Source organism: Chiloscyllium punctatum, chromosome 11, assembly GCF_047496795.1.
Source record: "Chiloscyllium punctatum isolate Juve2018m chromosome 11, sChiPun1.3, whole genome shotgun sequence".
Classification (NCBI taxonomy): domain Eukaryota; kingdom Metazoa; phylum Chordata; class Chondrichthyes; order Orectolobiformes; family Hemiscylliidae; genus Chiloscyllium; species Chiloscyllium punctatum.
Genome location: NC_092749.1, coordinates 42030625 through 42052559, shown reverse-complemented (window position 1 = coordinate 42052559; position 21935 = coordinate 42030625). Strand labels below are relative to the sequence as shown.

General features: G+C 40.7%; 1 protein-coding gene across 9 annotated transcripts in view; it reads left to right on the top strand.

Annotated features, from left to right (window-relative positions):
- mta3 (metastasis associated 1 family, member 3) overlaps positions 1-21935 on the top strand; it is a 242560-nt gene that overhangs the window by 73041 nt on the left and 147584 nt on the right. For all 9 annotated transcript variants that reach the window (XM_072580676.1, XM_072580680.1, XM_072580681.1 and 6 more), the window contains one exon: positions 13871-13988. In XM_072580676.1, the coding sequence (XP_072436777.1) occupies positions 13871-13988 (118 nt within the window). The remainder of the gene's footprint in view (positions 1-13870; positions 13989-21935) is intronic.

The following is a 21935-nucleotide window of genomic DNA, read 5'->3' as shown; positions in this document are numbered from 1 at the left end:
TAGGGAAGCAAAGGTCACCCAGGGTCAATGAAAATGTAGAATTCAAAATTAGGACAGATCAGCCAATATCTTACTGAATTGTGGAGCAGGTTTGAAGGCCCAGTTTCTTTCTCTTTTGTGTGTAAGCTAACTCCAGCCAACATCCTGTCAACTACAGTATAGATGAATCCACAATTATTGGAAAAGGAAATCATATTGGATACATTGGTGTGAAGCTGGCAATGTGGGAGCAGATGCTATGGAGATTGGAAAAACTATGAAAATGGAATAGAATCCCAAGGGAGGATATGTAATCAAAATAGCAGGGAGTGTTTGTGTGTGTGTGTGTGGTAAATGTTGCTTCACCATCATTTGTTTTCTTTATTCTCTGTTTTTACACTTTCATCTATCAGTGATAGCTAAGAAGCAGTAGTAACAAAGGCAACATGTGGTAAAAATGTTATTATGCAGTGACTGGTTAAGAATGCACTGCTGAAAATGTGGTGGAGGGTAATTTGAATTATTCTCATGAGGAGAACTGGATATTTATCTCAAAATCATTTGCTGAGTGATGAAAAAGGATTGCAATAGTAGGACCAGCTGATACTTGCAGAGAACTGGCAGAGGTGTTGACCTTTTGGGGTGGGGCAGGGCAAAAAAGAGAAATTGCTGGCAAAGCTCAGCAGACCTGGCAGCATCTGTGGAGAAAAATTAGAGATAATATTTTGCTTCGCTTGACCCTTCCCCAGAACTGAGAATTGCCAGACCTGCTGAGCTTTTCCAGCAATTTCTGTTTTTGTTTCTGATTTACAGCATCCACAGTTCTTTTGGTTTTTATTTTGATTTTGGACAGTGCAGTTCATGACCACAGTTACCTAATGTAGGCAGTAGACGATTTGTAGCTGAAAATGTACTGCTGGTAAAGCCCAGCAGGTCAGGCAGCATCCAAGGAGAAGGAGAATCAACATTTCGGGCATGAGCCCTTCTTCAGGAATTCCTGAAGAAGGGCTCATGCCCGAAACGTCGATTCTCCTGCTCCTTGGATGCTGCCTGACCTGTTGCGCTTTTCCAGCAACACATTTTCAGCTCCGATCTCCAGCATCTGCAGTCCTCACTTTCTTCTAGTAGACGACTTGTAGCAAATTTCTCATAGTTTATTAAGTTGAAGTGGTAGCTGTTTAAATATGATACACAAATGAATTTGCAAAGAAAGTATATGGCTGACAGATGTGAATGTTTCATCCATCTCAAAGTTGTGCAGTAGAATGGAGGAGTAGTGCACTTTGTCTTTGTTCTTCCCTTGTAATGATGTTGGAGAACTTTAAGTCTGCTTCATTTCCTTGGATCCTCTCGCTCCTCTCAGTTTCTCCCCACCTACCTCCTTATTGCTATTGAGGCTGGACATAGGAGCAGAAATTAGGCAATTTGGCCCTTTGAGTCTGTTTTACCATTCAGTCATGGTTAATAAGTTTCTCAACCCCATTCTCCCAGTTTCTCTCCGTAACCTTTGATCCCCTAGACAATTGAGAATCTGTCTATTTCTGTCTTAAGTAATCTCAATGACCTTGCCTCCCCAGCTTTCTGTGGCAATAAATTTATGCTGTTTCAGCTCTTCAAGATGCTGGAATGACTGTTGTCGACTTTCCCACCTCAATTTGAAGGTTAATTTCCATCCTTTGTCAGATCAAAAACTTCTTGTTTCACAAAACATTGTACTGATAATAAGGTAGTATTGTGCCTGATAAATGTTAGGACATTGGTCCTTATAACCATTCCTCTGTTTTCATATACAAGAGACTTGTTTATGTTTGCAGCAGGCTACTTAAGTTGCTGTAACATTCAGACACCCAGAAAATCCATTGCAATTCGCCAATCGGCGCAACAGGTCCACAGCAAACGCTATCTCCATGGCCCTACACTCATCCCTGGACCATTTGGATAACAAGGATACCTAAATCAGGTATGATATGCCTGTATAGCATGCAAAACAACACTTTTCACTCTGTATCAATGCGTGACAATAATAAATTAACTCAAAATGCTAAATGTGAAGTCATGCAACAAAAAATGAAGGAAAAAATTATCTTTGTCTGGGTCTGTAAATATTCTATGGTGTAAATATATGGATGGGAAGAATCAACTAGATGGACTATATGAAGACACAGGAGGAATGGAAATTAGAATAAAATTTGATGTAATTTATAGTTTGTAGCGAGGAGAGGATATAGCATTGATATAATTAATGTGCTAGAAAGAGAGCTGAGTGAGACATCCTAAGTGGTTTTGGAACATAGCTTATTCTAAATCTTTCTGAGATGACAGGCATATGGATTCCCAGAGTGACTCTTGTTAGTCAGAAGAAGGAATGGCATCAGAGGAGCAGTTGTTGAGTCACCCTTTCGGGCAGTATGCTCTAGATTATTATAAATCGCTGCATAAACAAGATTATTTCCTTTGTCACTTCTGAACCTTTTGCCAGCTGCCTTAAATCTGAATGAATGAATGAATGATTTGGCTTTATTGTCACATGTACTCAAATGACTACAGTGAAATGTTTACAGGTCATCACTTACAGGACCATCTTAAGTACAAAGGTACCTGGGAACAACTACTTCAGTTACAAGATCTTAGAAAATCGAGACATAAAATGTCCAGTATTACTGAAATAGAAGTTCAGCACAGTGGCCTTACAACCCAACCACACTGGCACCTAGCCTGTAATCTCCACCAGGCCTTGGTTCCAGACCATGCCAGACTTCACCTTGACGACCATGAGGCTGAGAGATCATTTTGATATTGCCTCAAGACCAAGACACCATGCTGAGGCTATGTCAGGCTGAAAGACTGCCATGTTAAACTGGGAGGCTGCCAGGCCACCATGATGTGCTGGGACGCTACCACGGGAGACTGCTACGCCAGGCCAGGAGGCCGCTTCGCTAAGTTGAGAGGCAGCTACACAAGGTCGGGAAGATCCCTGTGTGCGCTGAGGTCTGGAGTTGACCAGTGACCAGGATTTGACTGGAGGCCTGAAGTTGTCAAGTCATTGAAGGCTGGGAGAGAAATAGAAAAGAAACAAAGGTGGGTACAAGAAAGAGAAGCAAAATAAGAATGGGCGAAGCAGACAAGCTCTGGTTGAAGTGTCCTAGTCTGACGCCATCTTGGAAATCTGTGTCTTCTTCTATAACTGGAATCCTTATTCTGGCAACACTTAATGTATTGACCGCTTCTGTATAATCACTCCTTCGCCTTGGATTTAAGGAATGCATCCCAACTTCTCCAGTCTCCCTTCTCAACTACAATCATTCATCTTCAATACATTGCTTAGCTCTTGTGAATTCTGCTGGAAAGGCTTCTTAAATTGTCATGATTTGGAGGTGTCGATGTTGGATTGGGGTGTACAATGTTAAAAATCACACAACACTAGGTTATAGTGCAACAGGTTTATTTGGAAGCACCAGCTTCCAGAGTGCTGCTCCTTCATCAGGTGGTTGTGGAGTATAAGATCATAGGAAGCAGAATTTATAGCAAAAGTTGACAGTGTTTTGTAACTGAAATTAGATCTTGAAAAACACCTGTATTGTTTGTTAAGTCTCTCATCTTTTAGCATGACCATGTTGGTTTCAATTCTTTGACATGGAAATTCCAGAACTTTTTTAAAGTTACATTCTTGAGTGAACTTTAACAATAGGTGCCATGTCGGCCTAGATAATGCATCGAAGGCATGCAGTGCCCTGTGTGAGGCTCTCTGTGCCCCAATAGAATCAGTCTAAACGCTGAGCATGGTAGACTAATTAGTAAATTTGGATCACATGGGATTCATGGACAGCTTGCCAACTGGATGCAAAACTGGCTCGATGGCAGCTGACAGAGGGCGGTTGTGGTGGAGGATTGTTTTTCAGACTGGAGTCCAATGACCAGGGGTGTTCCACAGGGATCAGCGCTGGGTCCACTTTTGTTTATCATTTATATAAACGATTTAGGAAGCATGGTGAATAAATTTGTGGATGGCACCAAAATTGGTGGCATAGTCAACAGTGAAGAAGGTTTCCTAAAATTATGAAGGGATCTTGATCAATTGGGCCAATGGACTGAGGAATGGCAGATGGACTTTAATTTGGGTAAATGTGAGGTGTTACATTTTGGTAAAACAAACAAAAAGTTGGACTTTTAATGTTAATGGTAGTGTTTTTGAACAGAGAGACTTGGGGGTTCAGATATATCTTTGAAAGTTGTGTATCATATGGACAGGGTGGTTAAGAAGGCAATTGGCATGCTTACCTTCATGCTTAGACTTTTGAGTATAGGAATTGAGATGTCATGTTGAGGTTGTACAGGACGTTGGTGCAGCCATTTTTGGAGTACTGTGTACAATTCTAGTTTTAATTCAATAGGAAATTGGAGAGAGTTCAGAAAAGATTTAGCAGGATCTTCTATGGCTGGGGCTGTAAGGGTTGAGTAATAAATAGAGGCTAAATAGACTAGGACGTTTTTCACTGGAGTGTAAGAGTTTGAGAGGTGACCTTATAGGAGTTTATAAAATCATGAGGGGCACAGCTAAGGTGAACAGTAAATCTGTTTTCCCTCTGGGGATTTCAAAACTAAGGGGCATATTTTTAAGGTGAGAGGAGAAAGATTTAACAGAGACCTGAGAGGCAACTCTTTCACACAGTGTGGTTCATATGTAGGATGAAATGCTAGAGGAAGTGGTGGGTGCAGGTACAGTTACACCATTTGTAAGGTACTTGGATAGGTACATGAATAGGAAAGTTTTAGAGGGATATTGACCAAACACAGGCAAGTGGAGCCAGTTTAGTTTGGGAAACTTGATTGGCATGGAGAGTTGGACCGAAGGGTTTATTTCTGTGCTGCATTTGTTGTCAGTTGTATTTGTGTATAGACTGCTCTATGTGAATATTGACCTAGTTACTTGCCAACTTTATTGAAGAAGAAAAGAAAATGCTGCATCCTGCATGTAAAATGAGCTCAATATTCTCCATCCAAATTGTTTACTCTTTCTTATGGGTGGCTTTTCTTTTCCTTCTTTCAGTGAATTTATCTTTCCAGGATGATAAAAAGGAAGAAAGTTTTTCTTTTATATAGCAACTTTCACAACCTTTATTGTTTAATGAAGTTCATTTTAAAATTTGCTTACTGTTATAGAGAGATGTGCAACAAACTTAATGGGGAACAAAGAATTGTTGGAGGAACTGAATAGGTACTTTACATCTATTATCATGGTGGAAAACACCAGCAGCATACCAAGAGTGTGAGGGCACGGAGGTGATTGTAGGGCAGTCACTAAAGAGAAAAAGCTGTGGAAGATGAAAGGTGTGAAGGTGATAAATCACCTAGACTAGATGAACTATACCCCAGAATTATGAAGGATATAGCTGAGGATATTGTAGAGGCATTGATTGTGATCAATACTAGCTGACAGAGGGTTGTGGTGGTGGGGGAGGATTGTTTCTCGGACCGGAGGCCAATGACCAGCAGTGTTCCACAAGAATCAGGGGAGCTGCCAGAGGACTGGAAAATGGCTTATATATCACCCTGTTTAAGAAGGGAGAGAGGCAGAAGACAAGAAACTATAGGCCAGTTAGCCTGACCTCAGTCATTGGTAAGATTTTAGAGTCCATTGTTAGGGATGAGATTGAGAAGTCCTCAGAAATTCATGGTAAAATAGGGCAAATGACCACGGCTTTGTCAAGGGTAGGTCATTCGTCACAAGTCTGTTGGAAGTCTTTGAGGGGGTAATGAGAAGCTTAGACAAACGAGAGCCATCTGTTTGGATTTCCAGAAGGCCTTTGACAAAGTGCCACACAGGAGATTGCTCAATGAGATGTTTGGGGCAAGATCCTGACATGGATAGAGGATTGGCAGACTGGCAAAAGGCAGAGAGTTGGCATAAAGGGTCTTTTTCAAGATGGCAACTGGTGACTAGTAGAATTTCGCAGGGGTCAGTGTTGGGCCAACAAATATTCATTAACGATCTGGATGAAGAAATCGTGAGAATTATCTGAAGGGAACTTAGCTCTGTGGTATGAAAGTCACCCAAGCTTCTAGACAGTACCATCTTTGGACCCCTGAAGCTCCTGAGCCCCTTTTTCTATGTTTTTTGTGGGAAAGGGCGAGTTCACTGGTTCATTTTGGACACTAACTTTTTTTGAGTCCCAATATCAGTAGTGCCACAAACTAAGTGATCTCGGAAGTACTGAATATTTTGCGAATTTCCAGTCTCAAGAGTTCAGTAACTGGTTCCCCAGGAAGATTGAAACAACAGAAGGAAAAAGTGCTGGTGAAACTCAATATGTCTGGGAGCATCTATGGCATCTACTTGCTGTGTTAACTCTAACGTTGCAGTATAACAGATGGTTTGGGGTCGTAGTGAACCACTACTCAGTTCTTCAAATGTTTAGACTCTGGGACTGCGACGTAGATTAAACTCTTTTATGATGCTGCAAGTCGGGGCTCCACAAGTACTCAGGGGAATGATGTTTTGTCAGTATCACCTATCCCATTTGCCTGAAAGAAGTATCTCATTTTTTCAGTGGACTGTGGCCTGTCCTCTGTGCCCATATCATAAGTTCCAGTTTCCCAAATGGCAATATTTTAAATACTTCCCTGTCATTGTCCTGTTGTGTTCAATGAAAGTCCAGGTCGTCTGAAACGTTTATTAACTCTTAACGCCAGCATAATAACTCAGGACACCCAACTGGAGAGAAACGTAATTTATTGTGGATTTGCCAGTGTTACCTGGGAGGCTTTAAACCACTGGGGTGGGGGGGGGGGGGGGTGAGAATCAAAGCAATTGTGCGAAAAGAGAAAAGGCAGTAGATAAGGGGAGCAAGTCAAATAGTCAAGGAAGGCAAGAGCCTGGCATCAAATGAGGTAAGATTGATAAATTAAACTCCATTTACTTCAACGCAACAGATAAGGCAGATGAACTTAGGGCATGGTTGAGAACATTGGACTGGGAAGTCATAGCTATTACAGAAACATAGTTCAGGGATGGACAAGACTGTCAGTTTAATATTACGTGGTGTAGATACTACAGGAAAGATAGAAAAGGGGGACAAGAGAGGAGGCGAGTGGCCTTTTGGTTTAGGAATAACATTACGGCTGTACTTAAGGAGGATACTCATGGGTGAAACTGAGAAATAAGAAAGGGATGATCACCTTGTTGGCATTGTATTATAGATGCCCCCCCCCCAAAAAAAAACAAATAAACTGTCAGCAGGAAATTGAGAAGCAAATATGTAAAGAGATCTCAGGTACCTGCAAGAATAATGATATTGTAATGATAGGGGATATTAACTTTCCAAACACAGATTGGGACCGTCATGGTGTTAAGGGCTTGGATGGGGAGGAATTTCTTAACTGTGTACAAGAAAACTTTCTTATTCAATATGTGGATGCACCTACTAGAGAAGGAGTAATACTTGGCCTTCTATTGGGAAATAAGGCAGGGCAGGTATCAATTGAAGAGCACTTTGGGGCAAGTGATCATAACTATTTCAAAACTGACAGAATTATGAAAAAGGACACACCTGATCCAAAAGTTAAAGTTCTAAATTGGAGTAACGCCATTTTTGACAGGAAAAAATTATTTGGGGGAAGCTATTCACAGTAATAGGTTGGTTGGGAAGTAGGAGGCCTTGAAATATTAAATAACAAAGGTTCAGAGAAAGTATGTTCCTTTTTAGTCTGAAGGGCAAGGCTGGTAGTATAGGGAATGCTGGATGACCAGAGAAACTGAGGCTCTGGTCAAGAAAAAGGCAGCATATATAGAGTCATAGTCATAGAGATGTACAGCACGGAAACAGACCCTTTGGTCCAACTTGTCCATTCCAACCAGATATCCCAACCTAATCTAGTCCCACTTGCCAGCACCTGGTCCATACCCCTCTGAAGCCTTCCTATTCATATACCCATCCAGATGCCTTTTAAATGTTGTAATTGCACTAGCCTCCACCACTTCCTCTGGCAGCTTATTCTGTACACACATCACCCTCTGTGTGAAAAAGTTGCCCCTTAGCTCTCTTTTACATCATTCCCCTCTCACCCTAAACCTATGCCCTCCAGTTCTGGACTCCACCATCCCAGGGAAAAGACCTTGTCTATTTATCCTATCCATGCCCCTCATGATTTTATATACCTCTATAAGGTCACCCATCAGCCTCCGACGCTTCAGGGCAAACAGCCCTAGCCTATTCAGCTCAAATCCTCCAACCCTGGCAACATCCTTGTAAACCTTTTCTAAACCCTTTCAAGTTTCATAACGTCCTTCCGATAGAAAGGAAACCGGAATTCCACGCAATATTCCTGTACAGCAGCAACATGACCTCCTAACCCTTGTACTCAATACTCTGACCAATAAAAGAAAGCATACCAAACGCCTTCTTCACTATTCTATCAACCTGCAACTCTACTTTCAACTATGAACCTGCACTCCAAGGTCTCTTTGTTCAGCAACACTCCCTGGGACCTTACCATTAAGTGTATAGGTCCTGCTAAGATTTGCTTTCCCAAAATGCAGCACCTCGTAGTTATCTGAATTAAACTCCATCTGCCACTTCTCAGCCCATTGGCCCATCTGCTCAAGATCCTGTTGTAATTTGAGGTAATCTTCTTCGCTGCCCACTACACTTCCAATTTTGGTGTCATGTCATCTGCAAACTTACTAACTATACCACCTATGGTCATATCCGAATGATGAAAAGTAGTGGACCCAGCACCGATCCTTGTGGTACTAAACTGATCACAGGCCTCCAGTCTGAAAAACCACCTCCACCACCACCTTCTGCCTTCCAACCAGTTCTGTATCCAAATGGCTAATTCTCCCTGTATTCCATGAGATCAAACCTTGCTAACCTGTCTTCTGTGGGGAACCTTGTTGAATGCCTTACTGAAGTCCATATAGATCATGACCAACGCTCTGCCCTCATCAACCCTCTTTGTTACTTCTTCAAAAAACTCAGTCAAGTTTGTGAGACATGATTTCCCATGCACAAAGCCATATTGACTAGCCCTAATCAGTCCTTGCCTTTCCAAATATGTGTAAATCCTGTCCCTCTGGATTCCCTCCAACAACTTGCCCACCACTAATATCAAGCTCACTGGTCTATAGTTCCCTGGCTTGTCCTTACCACCTTTCTTAAATAGTGACCATGTTAGCCAACCTCCAGTCTTCTGGTACCTCACCTGTGACTACCAATGATACAACTATCTCAACAAGGGGCCCAGCAATCACTACCCTAGCTTCACAGAGTTCTAGGGTACCCCTGATTAGGTCCTGGGGATTTGTTCACCTTATGCGTTTCAAGACATCCAGCAGTTTCTTCTCTGTAATGGCATTTTTTTCAAGATGTCATCATCTATTTCCCTACATTCGATATCTTCCATGTCCTTCTCCACAGTTAACACTGATGCAAAATGATCATTTAGTGTCTCCCCCAACTCCTGCAGCTCCACACAAAGGCTGCCTTGCTAATGTTTGAGGGGCCTTATTCTCTCTCTAGTTACCATTTTGTCCTTAATGTATTTGTAAAAACCCTTTGGATTCTCCTTAACCCTGTTTGCCAAAGCTATCTCATGTATCCTTTTTGCCCTCCTGATTTCCTTCTTAAGTATATTCCTACTGCCTTTATACTCTTCTTAGGATTCATTCGATCTATTATGTCTATTCTTTTTCTTAACCAAACCCTCAATTTCTCTAGTCATCCAGCACTCCCTACACCTACCAGCCTTTCCTTTCATCCTAGCAGGAATATACTGTCTAGACTCTCATTATGTCATTCCTGAAGGCTTCCCACTTTCCAGCCATCCCTTTACCCACAAACATCTGCCCCCAGTCAGCTTTTGAAAGTTCTTGCCTAATACCGTCAAAATTAGCCTTCCTCCAATTTAGAACTTCAACTTTTAGATCTGGTCTATCCTTTTCCATCACTGTTTTAAAACTAATAGAATTATGTCACTGGCCCCAAAGTGCTCCCCCATTGACACCTCAGTCACCTGCCCTGCCATATTTCCCAAGTTTTGCACCTTCTTTAGTAGGTACATCCACATACTGAATCAGAAAATTTTCTTGTACACACTTAACAGATTCCTCTCCATCTAAACACTTAACACTATGGCAGTCCGAGTCTATGTTTGGAAAGTTAAAATCCCCTACCATGACCACCCTATTATTCTTGCAGATAACTGAGATCTCCCTCCAAATTAGTTGCTCAATTTCCTGCTGACTATTACGGGGTCTATAATATAATCCCAATAAGGTGATCATTCCTTTCTTATTTCTCAATTCCAGTCAATAACTTCCTTGGATATATTTCTGCAAATATCCTCCCTAAATACAGCTGTAATGTTATCCTTTATCAAACACGCCATTCCCCCCCCCTCCCCTCTTCTCCCCCCCCACCCCACCCCACCCCCACCCCCACCTCCTTTTCTATCCTTCCTGTAGCATTTGTAAACTGGAACATTAAGCTGCCAGTCCTGTCTATCTCTGAGCCACGTTTCTGTAATTGCAATGGTATCCCAGTCCCATGTTCCTAACCATGCCCTGAGTTCATCTACCTTCCCTTGATGGCCTCTTGCTTTGAAATAAATGCAGTTTAATTTTATCAGTCCTACCTTGTTCTCTGCTTTGTCCCTGCCTGTCCTGACGGCTTGACTCGCCTTTGCTCTCAACTGTACCAGCCTCAGATTGATCTCTTTCCTCACTATCTTCCTGGGTCTCTCGCTGCCACCTCGTGCTCCTCCTCCTCCCCTGCACCCCGCCCCCCGCCAGTTCCCTATTCTCTACCTTACTCGTTTAAATCCATCCAAGCAGTTGTAGCAAATCTCCCTGCCAGTATCTTAGTCCCCTTGGAATTCAGGTGTTGTCAGATATAGACAGCTGGGATTGGGTAATTCTTTAGAGTATACTTAAGAGGAAAATCAGTAAGGCAGAAAGGGGACATGAGATAGCTTTGGCAAATAGAGTTAAGGAGAATTCAAAGAGATCATAAGGACACTAAGAGCAAAAGAGTGGCCCTGTATGTATGGAACCACAGGAGATGGGTGAGATACTAAATAGATATTTTGCATCAGTGTTTATTTTAGAGAAGGACATGGAAGCTAGAGAACTTGGGGAAATAATGTCTTGAAAAGAGTCATATTACAGAAGGGGAGATGCTGGAGGTTTTAAAATGCATAAAGATAGATAAATACCTGGGAGCTGATCAGGTGTTTCCCAGAACTTTGTGGGAAGCTAGGGAAGAGATTCCTGGGCCCCTTGCTGAGATATCATCGACAGCCACAGGTGAGGTGTGGAAAACTGGAAGTCGGCTAATGTGGTACTGTAAAGAAAAATCAGGGAACTACAGACTAGTGAGCCTTACATCAGTAGTGGGCATGTTGTTTGAGGGGGATTCTGAGGGATAGAATTTACATGCATTTTGATATGCAAGGACTGATTGGAGTCAACATGATTTTGTGCATGGGAAATCATGTCTCACTAACTTGATTTATCTTTTGAAGAGATGACAGACAGGATTGATGAAGGAAGAGTGTTAGATGTCCATATGGCCTTCAGCAAAGCATTTGTAAAGGTTCTGCATGGTAGACTGGTTAGTAAGGTTAGATCATGAGGGATCTGGGGGAGCTATCCAATTAGATACTCAACTGGCTTGAAGGGAGGAGACAGAGGGTGGTGGCGGAGGGTTGCTTTTCAGACTGAAAGCCTGTGACCAGTAGTGTGCCACAAGGATTGGTGCTGACTCCACTGCTTTTCGTCATTAATATGATTTGGAAATGAATATCAGAGATAGCAAGTTTGCACCCGAAAGAGACCTAGGGTTGCAGGTGCATAGTTCAAAGAACAAAGAGAACAACGAAAATTTACAGCCCAGGAACAGGCCCTTCGGCTGTCCAAGCCTGAGCTGATCCAAATGTACTGTCTAAACCTGTCGGTCAATTCCTAAACATTTGTATCTCCCTACTCCCCACCTACTCATGCATCTAACCAGACACATCTTAAATGAATCTACCATGTCTGCCTCTACCACCTCTGCTGGCAACGCATTCCAAATGCCCACCACCCTCTGAAAAGTTCCTTGAAAGTGGAGTCACAGATAGACAGGGTGGTGAAGAAGTTTGGCACACTTGCCTTCATTGGTCAGCCATTAAGTTTAGGAGTTGGGATGTCGTGTTGCGGCTGTACAGGACATTGGTGAGGCCATTGTGTACAATTCTGGTTGCCCTACCCTATCCCTATAATCCTGCATTTCCCATAGCTAATCCACCTAACCTACACATCTCTGGACATTGTGGGAAATTTGGCATAGCCAATCCACCTAACCTGCTCATCTTTGGACTGTGAGAGAAAACCAGAGCACCTGGAGGAACCCCACATATACATGGGGAGAAAGTGTAAACTTCACATCGACAATCACCCAAGACTGAAATTGAACCTGTGTTCCTGGCGCTGTGAGGCAGCAGCGTTAACCACTGAGCCACTGTGCTGCTTTGCTAATCTTATTTACCCTCTGCCATTTGCACATGGCTTTGGCAGTCATACACAATGGTTACTTTTGTGGTTCTGCTTTCTAATTTAGCCCTGAGTCGTTAATAATTCCTCAACTGACCTTTTTTCCCAGTCCTACCTATGTCACTGGTATCTATGTGAGCCACAATAATTGGATCCTTTCCCTCCAAGTTCCTCTAAAACCCAGACGAATGTCTCGAGCCTGGAAGGCAACATTGTCTTCAAGACTCTCTGGCTTTGTTGAAGAGAACAATATCTACTCCACTAACTATACTACTGTTTTCTCTTGAATGGCTGTCTCTCCCATGCAGCTGTGGTCAGTTTGCTCATTCTTCTTGTAGTCTGTGCCCTCCTGCACGCTAGAAGCAAGAACTTTGTGTCTCAGCACTAGCTGAGGCTTTTCCAAAGCTAAGTTCTAGTTCCCCATATCTCCCTCACTTGGAGTTACACCCTCTTGTCTCTGACCACAAATCACATTTAGTTAAAGGGGTGTGGCAGCTTCTTGAAATATTGTACCTTTCTCCCCACCCTGATATGTCATGATATCCATGCCATCAACTCGGAGCTGAAGTTCATCAGCTAGCCATCACTCGCTGCAGATACCGTCATAATTAACTTAGATATTATGAATTTTTCAACTGTAATCTTCTGTTTTAAACCAATTGGCGAATTGAAAACCACAGAAGAAATGCACACTGATTACCCTCCTGTCTCCCTGTAATGTCGCATTTTTTGATCTTCTGGGAAGAAGTAAGTTGAAGGGTCTCTCCTTCCGATTTTTATCTCCCGCTTTTGATGCCCTTCCCACTTTTCTGCTGTTCTCTTTATGAAGCTTCTGATCTGCTGTCTCACGTTGTTTGAAAAGCTGCTGCCTCTAGTTTCTGTCCTTTTCTTTTTAATCTGCTGTCCATGCTTTCCGTCATGCTATTTCAGAAACACTGGCTCTTCTTTCTTGCTCAGTCTGCTTCACAATGATGCTGACTTGTTGCACATTCTTCCCAGCCAGAGTTGACTTGGCCAGTAGTCTTTTTCTAGTTTAGTATAAATTATTTTGGTTATTTGAAATTTGGTGTTCTGACATTTTCATGGAGTATGGATAACAAAACAAAATGTGTAAGATGATGTTTGTTTCATTAGTATCCAAGGAATGTGTGAATTCCAAGGCTGAACATGAATTTAGTTTCAGTTTTTCATTACTTAAGTGCAGACTTTGTGAATGATTAAAATTAGGACAATAGTACATCTTTATAGTGTGCATCCTTTTCTATTCTGTGGAGTGAAATTTAATTTTGATTGCTTTTTGACGATTCTTTGTGTTTGGCAGTTGTCATATAGCCATTTCAAATGCTTATTTTCTTTTTACAGGATGGATTTTTCTATTCTTTAGTCTATGATCCCTCACAGAAAACGCTTCTGGCAGACAAAGGAGAAATACGAGTAGGCTCACGATACCAAGCAGATATTACAGACATGCTGAATGAAGGTGAGAATGATATTTTGTTGAGACACTTGAACTGCTGCCTTCAAGAAGGAATGGTATTTTATATATACAACTTGCCTAAAGATCATTATAACTATATAACCAACTTAATTTTGAGAACTGTAGGTTCTCTGATATAATAGTCTGGCAATAATACCACTAGGCAATCCTTTCCCTGATGTTTTATTTTTTAAAATAACACTTTTTTTCGGTGCTGATGTAATTTAGAAGCCATAATCAATCTTGTAAATGTCACAAAAAAGCAATTTATTACATTTCTAAAACAGTTTAAAATGCTGTATTGGTTAGATGTGGCCTTGGATCTGCAAGTTCCCAATATATTAAATGTTTAGCTCGTACAATGTGACTAAACAGGATGACATTCCTCCATAGCAAGGAGGAAATGGAAAAATTCTATTTCATAATCTAAAGCTACAGAATCACATTGTAAGAAGAATGGAACAAGTATGCTATCTTCTTACTTTCTTGACAGAGCAAACTTGCATAGAGTCACGGCAGGTGGTGGAATTTGAATTCAATAAATGTGTAGAATTAAGAATCTAATGATGACCATGAATCCATTGTTGATTGTTGGAAAAAACCCATTTGGTTCACTCATGTCCTTCAGGGATGGAAACTGCCATCCTTACCTGGCCTACATGTGACTCCAGACCCATAGCAATGTTGTTGATTCTTAACTGCCCTCTTGGCAATTAGGGATGGGCAGTAAATACTGCCTAACCAGTGACATCCTCATCCTGTGAACGTATAAAGAAAATATGCTCTCAGTTCTCCTTTCTAATCTAAAGTTGTGATGTAGCAATTTTAACATCTGTTGACCAAAGTGTAACTAATTAGAAAAATTATTGTCCTTCATTGTGGAAATGAACCTTAACTCACTTTGTGTTATAGAAGCTCTCTGCTGGAAAGTGTACTTTTGTTCTAAAGCTTTATAATGGCTATATATTCAAAACATTTATTGTGCAAAGATTTTGTAATGAAAGCAACGTAAAATTCGATGGAATCTTCTGGAAAAATGAAGAAAAAGAAGCTCAACGGTATAGTCTTCACATATCTTGAATACCTGGAAGATTAAATAGAGAATCGTAGCAAACCAAACTGATGTAACGCTGAAAAAGGCACATTTTGTTGAAGTTTTCATTTTGTACTCAACAGCACATCACAAGGACCAATGTAAAGGGTTAACAATTGATTTAAACGAAGCTTAGCACTTAACTGTCATTGTCATCGTAACTGGTGCATTCTCCATAGCAATGCCTCTACAAATCAGTCCACTTGTCAACCAATCAGCATTCTTTTGTCATGCTTTATACAGTGGTATTCCCCTTTACATTGGTGTTATTACAAATGTCCTGATGAATGTAAAACAAAAAGCTTTGACAAGATGTAACTTTTTTTTTCTGTAGTTATCAAGTTAAGCAGATTGGTGTTTGAGAATGAAAGCATTTGACAAACTTTTTCATTTCATTTTTCACTCGAAAAAGAATGACTACCATGCCACAATACAAGTTTCATTTCGAAATTCATGCAGAAGATTTTGGCCTTGAAGTAACTAGATATGAATTGGAGTTGATAAAATAGTTAATTTTTATGTAAAACAAATTCTAGCACAGGATGAGAGCATTACTGACGAGGTGAAAGTGAGTACTGCAGATGCTGGAGGTGAGAGCCAAGAAAAACTCAGGTCAGGCAGCATGCGAGGAGCAGGAAATCGCTGACAAGACCAGTATTTTATGCCTTTCTCTAATTGCAGTGAGAATATGGGATTGAGGCAACTTTTTGAACTGCCATGTCAACCCATCTAGCATAGGTGCAGTTGCAATGCTTTTATGAAGGAAGTTCCAGGATATTGACCCAGCAGTGTAAAGGGACCACTAATTACAGTTCCAGGTCAGGTTGGTTTGTGTTTTGTAGACCAACTTGCAGATGGTGGTATTCCTGTGTGCCAGTTTGTGATATTGCTAAAACAGAACAAGGAAGGTGAGCAATCACATAAAATTGTATTATGCTGGTGAGTTCTTAATCACATTTTTGATTTCGTAGAGTTGTACAAGATAGTATTGTAATAGCAAAATAGCACAAGTTCATTCAACTCTGATGCATATTAGGAAGATTATTACATATGGAGTTATCATTAATAGTTTGTGTTGAAACTGAAGTGACAAAGAAAGAACTCTGTGAAGCCATCACTGATGATTTGGATGTTGTTTCTGGATGGATGAATGCAAATGGACTAATTACCTTGCCTCCTGTTTTGTGACCTTGATAGTTTTGAATACCAGTCTTTAAAAGTCTAACTTGTAGAATGATGAGACCTGGTAGCAATCATAGAAGGAAGTGTCTGCTGACACAGTCATGCAATGTTAAATTCTAACTGTGCATGCTCACTGTCTGTGTTTTGAATGCACATACGCATGTGCAATATAAAGCTGATTGTAATTTTTTAAAAAAATTCTACTTTATTGAATTTTTTTCTTTTCACCTATTTGTTCTTTTTTTTCCATTTTTAAGGATTTGTTAGTTTTTTTCTGTCTTTATTTTAATTTATTTCATAGACTTTGCTGCCACCATGCATCATCGAATGAAGAAAGAGGACACTTTACCCATTATCAACTCTTTGAAAGAGAAACTGTCCCACTCCCCTACTTTTTTCATTCCATCACTGCATTTATTTCTCCTTTAACTTTATTTTTAATTTTTTCCAAAGGCTGATATCAAATCTGCATCCACACCTATCAGGTTATGAATTTAAAATCCTAACAGTTAATGAACGAATGAAATAGTTTTTCTTCATGTCACCTCTAGTTATTTTACTAGTCACCTTAAAGTTGTACTAACTGAAATTCCTTTGTTTACTGTTTTCTTTAACAAGCTGTCCCAAATCTCATAGTTGCTGCTGTAAGTAACTCCAGTCTAACATCAATATTATAAAGTTTCATCCCTGATCCATTTTATTAAATCTCTTTATTGTCTCCAAAGTCTACACCACAGATGGAGCTACTCTCAAAGACATTTGTTTTCTTTTTCTTTTGCTGAATTAAAGGCAGTTAACTAAAGGCAGTTAAATAGTAAAGGAATTGTGTGTGCAAACATCGAACGATTCTTGTTGGTTCCTTGTGAAAACAGAATTTAGCAGTGAAATGTCTGACATTAATGGATTAATTTGTTTTTATTTCTATTGTAGGGAATAATTAGGTAATTCATTTGATCCTTCTTTTACACAAAGCCTTTTCCTTCTCATCATTTGATGAAATGCCTTGGAATATTTCTTGCTTAAAAGGCACGTTATTGATTTAAAAATTGTTATGAAAGTGTGTTGACATTTACAAGAAAATCCCATAACAGCTTCACAGAGCTATTAGGTAAAAGTAAATTTCAGTAGTTGGAAGTTGCTGTCATGTAATTAAACACAGGCTTTGAAAATGCAGGATCCTGATGACTATGCGTTGATCAAGCCTTTGAAAACAAGAGTCCAGAGAAAGTATGTTCCTGTTAGGGTGAAAGGAAAGGTTGGTAGGTAAAGGGAATTCTGGATGACTAAAGAAATTGAGGTTTTGGTTAAGAAAAAGAAGGAAGCATGTCTTAGGTATAGACAGGATAGATGGAGTGATTCCTGAGAAGAATATAAAGGAAGTAGGAGTATACTTAAGAGGGACATCAGGAAGGTAAAAAGGGGACATGAGATACCTTTGGCAAATGGAGTTAGGCAGAATCCAGAGGGTTTTTACAAATGCATTAAGGACAAAAAGGTAACTAGGGAGAGAATAGGACCCCTCAAAGATCAGCAAGGCGGCTTTTGTATGGAGCTGCAGAAAATGGGGGAGATACTCAACGAGTATTTTGCATCAGTATTTCCTGTGGAAGAGGACATGGAACATATAAAATGTAGAGAAGTCAAGGGTGACATCTTGGAAAATGTCCATATTACAGAAGAGGAAAGTTCTGGATGTCTTGAAATGTGTAAACATTGATAAATCCCCAGGACCTGATCAGGTGTTCCCTAGTATTGTGTGAAGCTAGGGAGGTGATTGCTGGGCCTCTTCCTGAGATATTTGTATCATCAATAGTCATAGGTGAGGTGCCAGAAGACTGGAGGGTGGCTAACGTGGTGCCATGTTTAAGAAAGATGGGAAGGACAAGCCAGGGAACTATAGACCAGTGAGCCTGATGTCTGTGGTGTGCAAGTTGTTGGAGGGAATCCTGAGGGACAGAATGTACATGTATTTGGAAAGGCAAGGACTGATTAGGGCTAGTCAGCATGGCTTTATGCGTGGGAAATCATGTCTCATAAGCTTGATTGAATTTTTTGAAGAAGTAACAAAGAGGATTGATGGGGACAGAACGGTGGACGTGATTTATATGGGCTTCAGTAAGGCATTCAACAAGGTTCTCCATGGTAGACTGGTTAGCAAGGTTAGATCTCATGGAATACAGGGGGAACCAACCATTTGGATACAGAACTGGCTCAAAGGTAGAAGCAAGAGGGTAGTGGTGGAAGGTTGTTTTTCAGACTGGAGGCCTGTGACCAGTGGAGTGCCACAAGGATCGGTGCTGGGTCCACTACTTTTCATCATTTATATAAATGATTTGGTTGTGAGCATAAGAAGAATAGTTAATAAGTTTGTAGATGACACCAAAATTGGAGGTGTAGTGGACAGCCAAGAAGATTATCTCTGATTATAACGGGATCTTGATCAGATGGGCTAATGGGCTGAGAAGTGGCAGATGGAGTTTAATTTAGATAAATGCGAGGTGTTGCATTTTGAGAAAGCAAATCTTAGCAGGTCTTATACATTTAATGGTTCAGTGTTGCTGAACAAAGAGACCTTGGCGTGCAGGTTCATAGCTCCTTGAAAGTGGAGTCACAGGTAGATAGGATAGTGAAGAAGGCATTTGGTATGCTTTCCTTTGTTGGTCAGAGTATTGAGTACAAGAGTTGGGAGGTCATGTTGCGGCTGCACAGGACATTGGTTAGGCCACTGTTGGAATATTGCGTGCAATTCTGGTCTCCTTCCTATCGGAAAGATGTTGTGAAACTTGAAAAGGTTGAGAAAAGATTTACAAGGATGTTGCCAGGGTTGGAGGATTTGAGCTATAGGGAGAGGCTGAACAGGCTGGGGCTGTTTTCCCTGGAGCGTTGGAGGTTGAGGGGTGACCTTATAGAGGTTCACAAAATCATGAGGGGCATTGATAGGATAAATAGACAAAGTATTTTCCCTGGGGTGGGGGAGTTCAGAACCAGAGAGCATAGGTTTAGGGTGAGAGGGGAAAGATATAAAAGAGACCTAAGGGGCAGCGTTTTCACGCAGAGGGTGGTATGTGTATGGAATGAGCTGCCAGAGGGAGTGGTAGAGGCTGGTACAAGTGCAACATTTAAGAGGTATTTGGATGGGTATATGAATAGAAAGGGTTTGGAGGAATATGGGCCAGGTGCTGGCAGGTGGGACTAGATTGGGTTGAGATATCTGGTTGGCATGGATGGGTTGGACCAAAGGTCTATTTCTGTGCTGTATATCTTTATGACTCTACTAAGCTAAACCTATTTTGAAAAGAGAATTGATATGTGGGTATGATAATTCCTCTGCATTTCTGTCCTGAGCTTTCAACTCTGGTCTCTCTAGAGCTTGATGCTAGAAGCCAAAACACACCCCTTTTACCGCAGTAACTGCTGTATTTCAGAATTTAAATGTCCAAGGGCACCTCAACAAGTTACAGAGAGAAGGTATGTGAGCCAAGTGCTTGAAAGGATGAAGTAGCAGTGGGTGGATGGGGGAATGAAGTGACATGCTTGTGTGAGGGGATAGAATGGTGTGGTTTTAGATGAGGGGACAGGGTGTGAGAGGAGCTGGAAGACTCGGCTTTGTAGGGGAGAAGTTACTGCAGGTTTCAATCCCTTTCGGTAACTATCCAGGTGGAGAAGTCAGAACCCTTTGAAATCCCTGACTCTAACTCATTTGGTGATTTTTTTTTCAGAGAGTTACAGACACTGAGTAATTACACATCAGAAGCTTCAATTCACCATCCAATTATCGTGTAGTCAGTGTGCCAAGGTTTCTAAGAGCTCTCCTGCATCTGTCAATTCATCTAGTTTCTGACTATCTACAGACAGGAAGATCTGGGCCCATGCTTTGGATCCTATCTTCTGAGCTGAAAAGGCCATCTGTTTTTGTGATTTTGGATATGTCCTTAAAACAATATGTGAGCGAGATAGCGTTTTTAGTTTCCAACACAAGTCATGAATAAGTGAAATTTTGGGTTATAATTTTATTTCATGTGGACAACATCTCTTAAGTTTTCTTCATTTATTTTCCTTGTATTTTATCAGAAAATTCAATTAGATTTGCAAAGCATCGTCTCTGTTTTACAATCTGTGCTGGCTATCCTCAATGAACTTGAACCTGCTCAAAGTGCATGTTGATTTGTTTTCTCCATAGATTTTGTGCCTAAACTGTACCATCACTGCTGTTAGACTGACTGGCATGTGGTTTCTACAGATGTCCTTACAATCTTTCTTATAAAGGGATGTCTCATTTGCCACTGTCCAATCCTCTCACAGCTGCTTATGTCCAGGCAAGATTGGAAGATTACAGCAAATCCTTCCACTAGTTTCACTCCCATTCTCCTTAGCAATTGGGGATGCAGCCACCCAGAACAGGCTTATGTACTCAAAGCATAATCAGCCTTTCCTATTCATTGTATGATGTTTCATGCTAGTAATTCTGCTTCAGTTTATAGATTGTCAGCAACCTCTTCCTTAATATTTAGAAAAGTACTTAATGAAAGGCTATTTAACAACATTGAAGCTTCTGGAATAGGAAGGCAGGTGCCACTTTGGATTTTAATTAAAGGCATAATGGTAGTGATTGTTAATTTTTTTCAGTTGAATGGAAATGTTTCCTAATGTTCACTTCTCAGGCCATTGTTTTCTTTTGATGTTTATATATAACTTAGCATTAGAATTGAATAACATATTTGCCAATGGTATCAAACTTGGAGGTAAAAAATAAGGATGCAATTTGAGATATGCTAATAGAATATACAGAGAAATTACAGATGGAATTTAGTACAGAGAACTGAGGTGATGCACTTAGAATAGGGAGAGGCAATATAGACTAAATGGCATTATGGAGAAACTGGGAACATTTTTCTTGGAGCAATGGAGGTTGATAAATTTGATAGAGATATACAATATTTAGTGTTTGCCAGTGAATGAGAGCATGTGAACAAAGATTTAGCATTTTAGGCAAGAAATGCAAGGAGGGTGCAAGATGGAAAGAAGAGTCAGACTTTCTTTTTATTTGTCAATGCGAAATGGATATTGCTGGCTGGACCAGCATTTATTGCCCATCCCTAGTTACCCTTGAGACAGTGTGGTAAGCGGCAACTAGGGATGGGCAATATAGGCAATCCCTGATTTACGAACATCTGACCTCACAGAGGGGTGTGTCAGTATTAATTATAAACATCTGACTTGCAGACATTTCCTCATATTTACAAACGGCTATTTTATGTTCTCCTGTACTGTGTTCCGACTAGCATACAAATTGGCTTGTGAACATGCTCAAGAATGGAACCTGTATGCAACCTAGAGTTTGCCTGTATGTACTGGCCCAGCCAGTGATACCCACACCACTTGAATAGTTTGAAAAAAAAAGTCTGATGTAACTTCTCATTTTTCAAAACATCAACTTTTTTTATTTCTCCACAAATGTTGCGCAGTCTGTTGGGATTCTGCACCATTTTCTGATTTTATTTCAGATTTCCACCACCTGCAATATTTTACTTCCATACGGTAATGACCTGAAGCGTGTTGCTTATGAGTTACTGGAAGTGGAGACAATAAACGATGCCAAAAATAAATTGAATGAGAACTTGTAATGATAGGGGGTTGTCTATAGAGAGCCGATGTGGATTTGATGGGTCAAATGG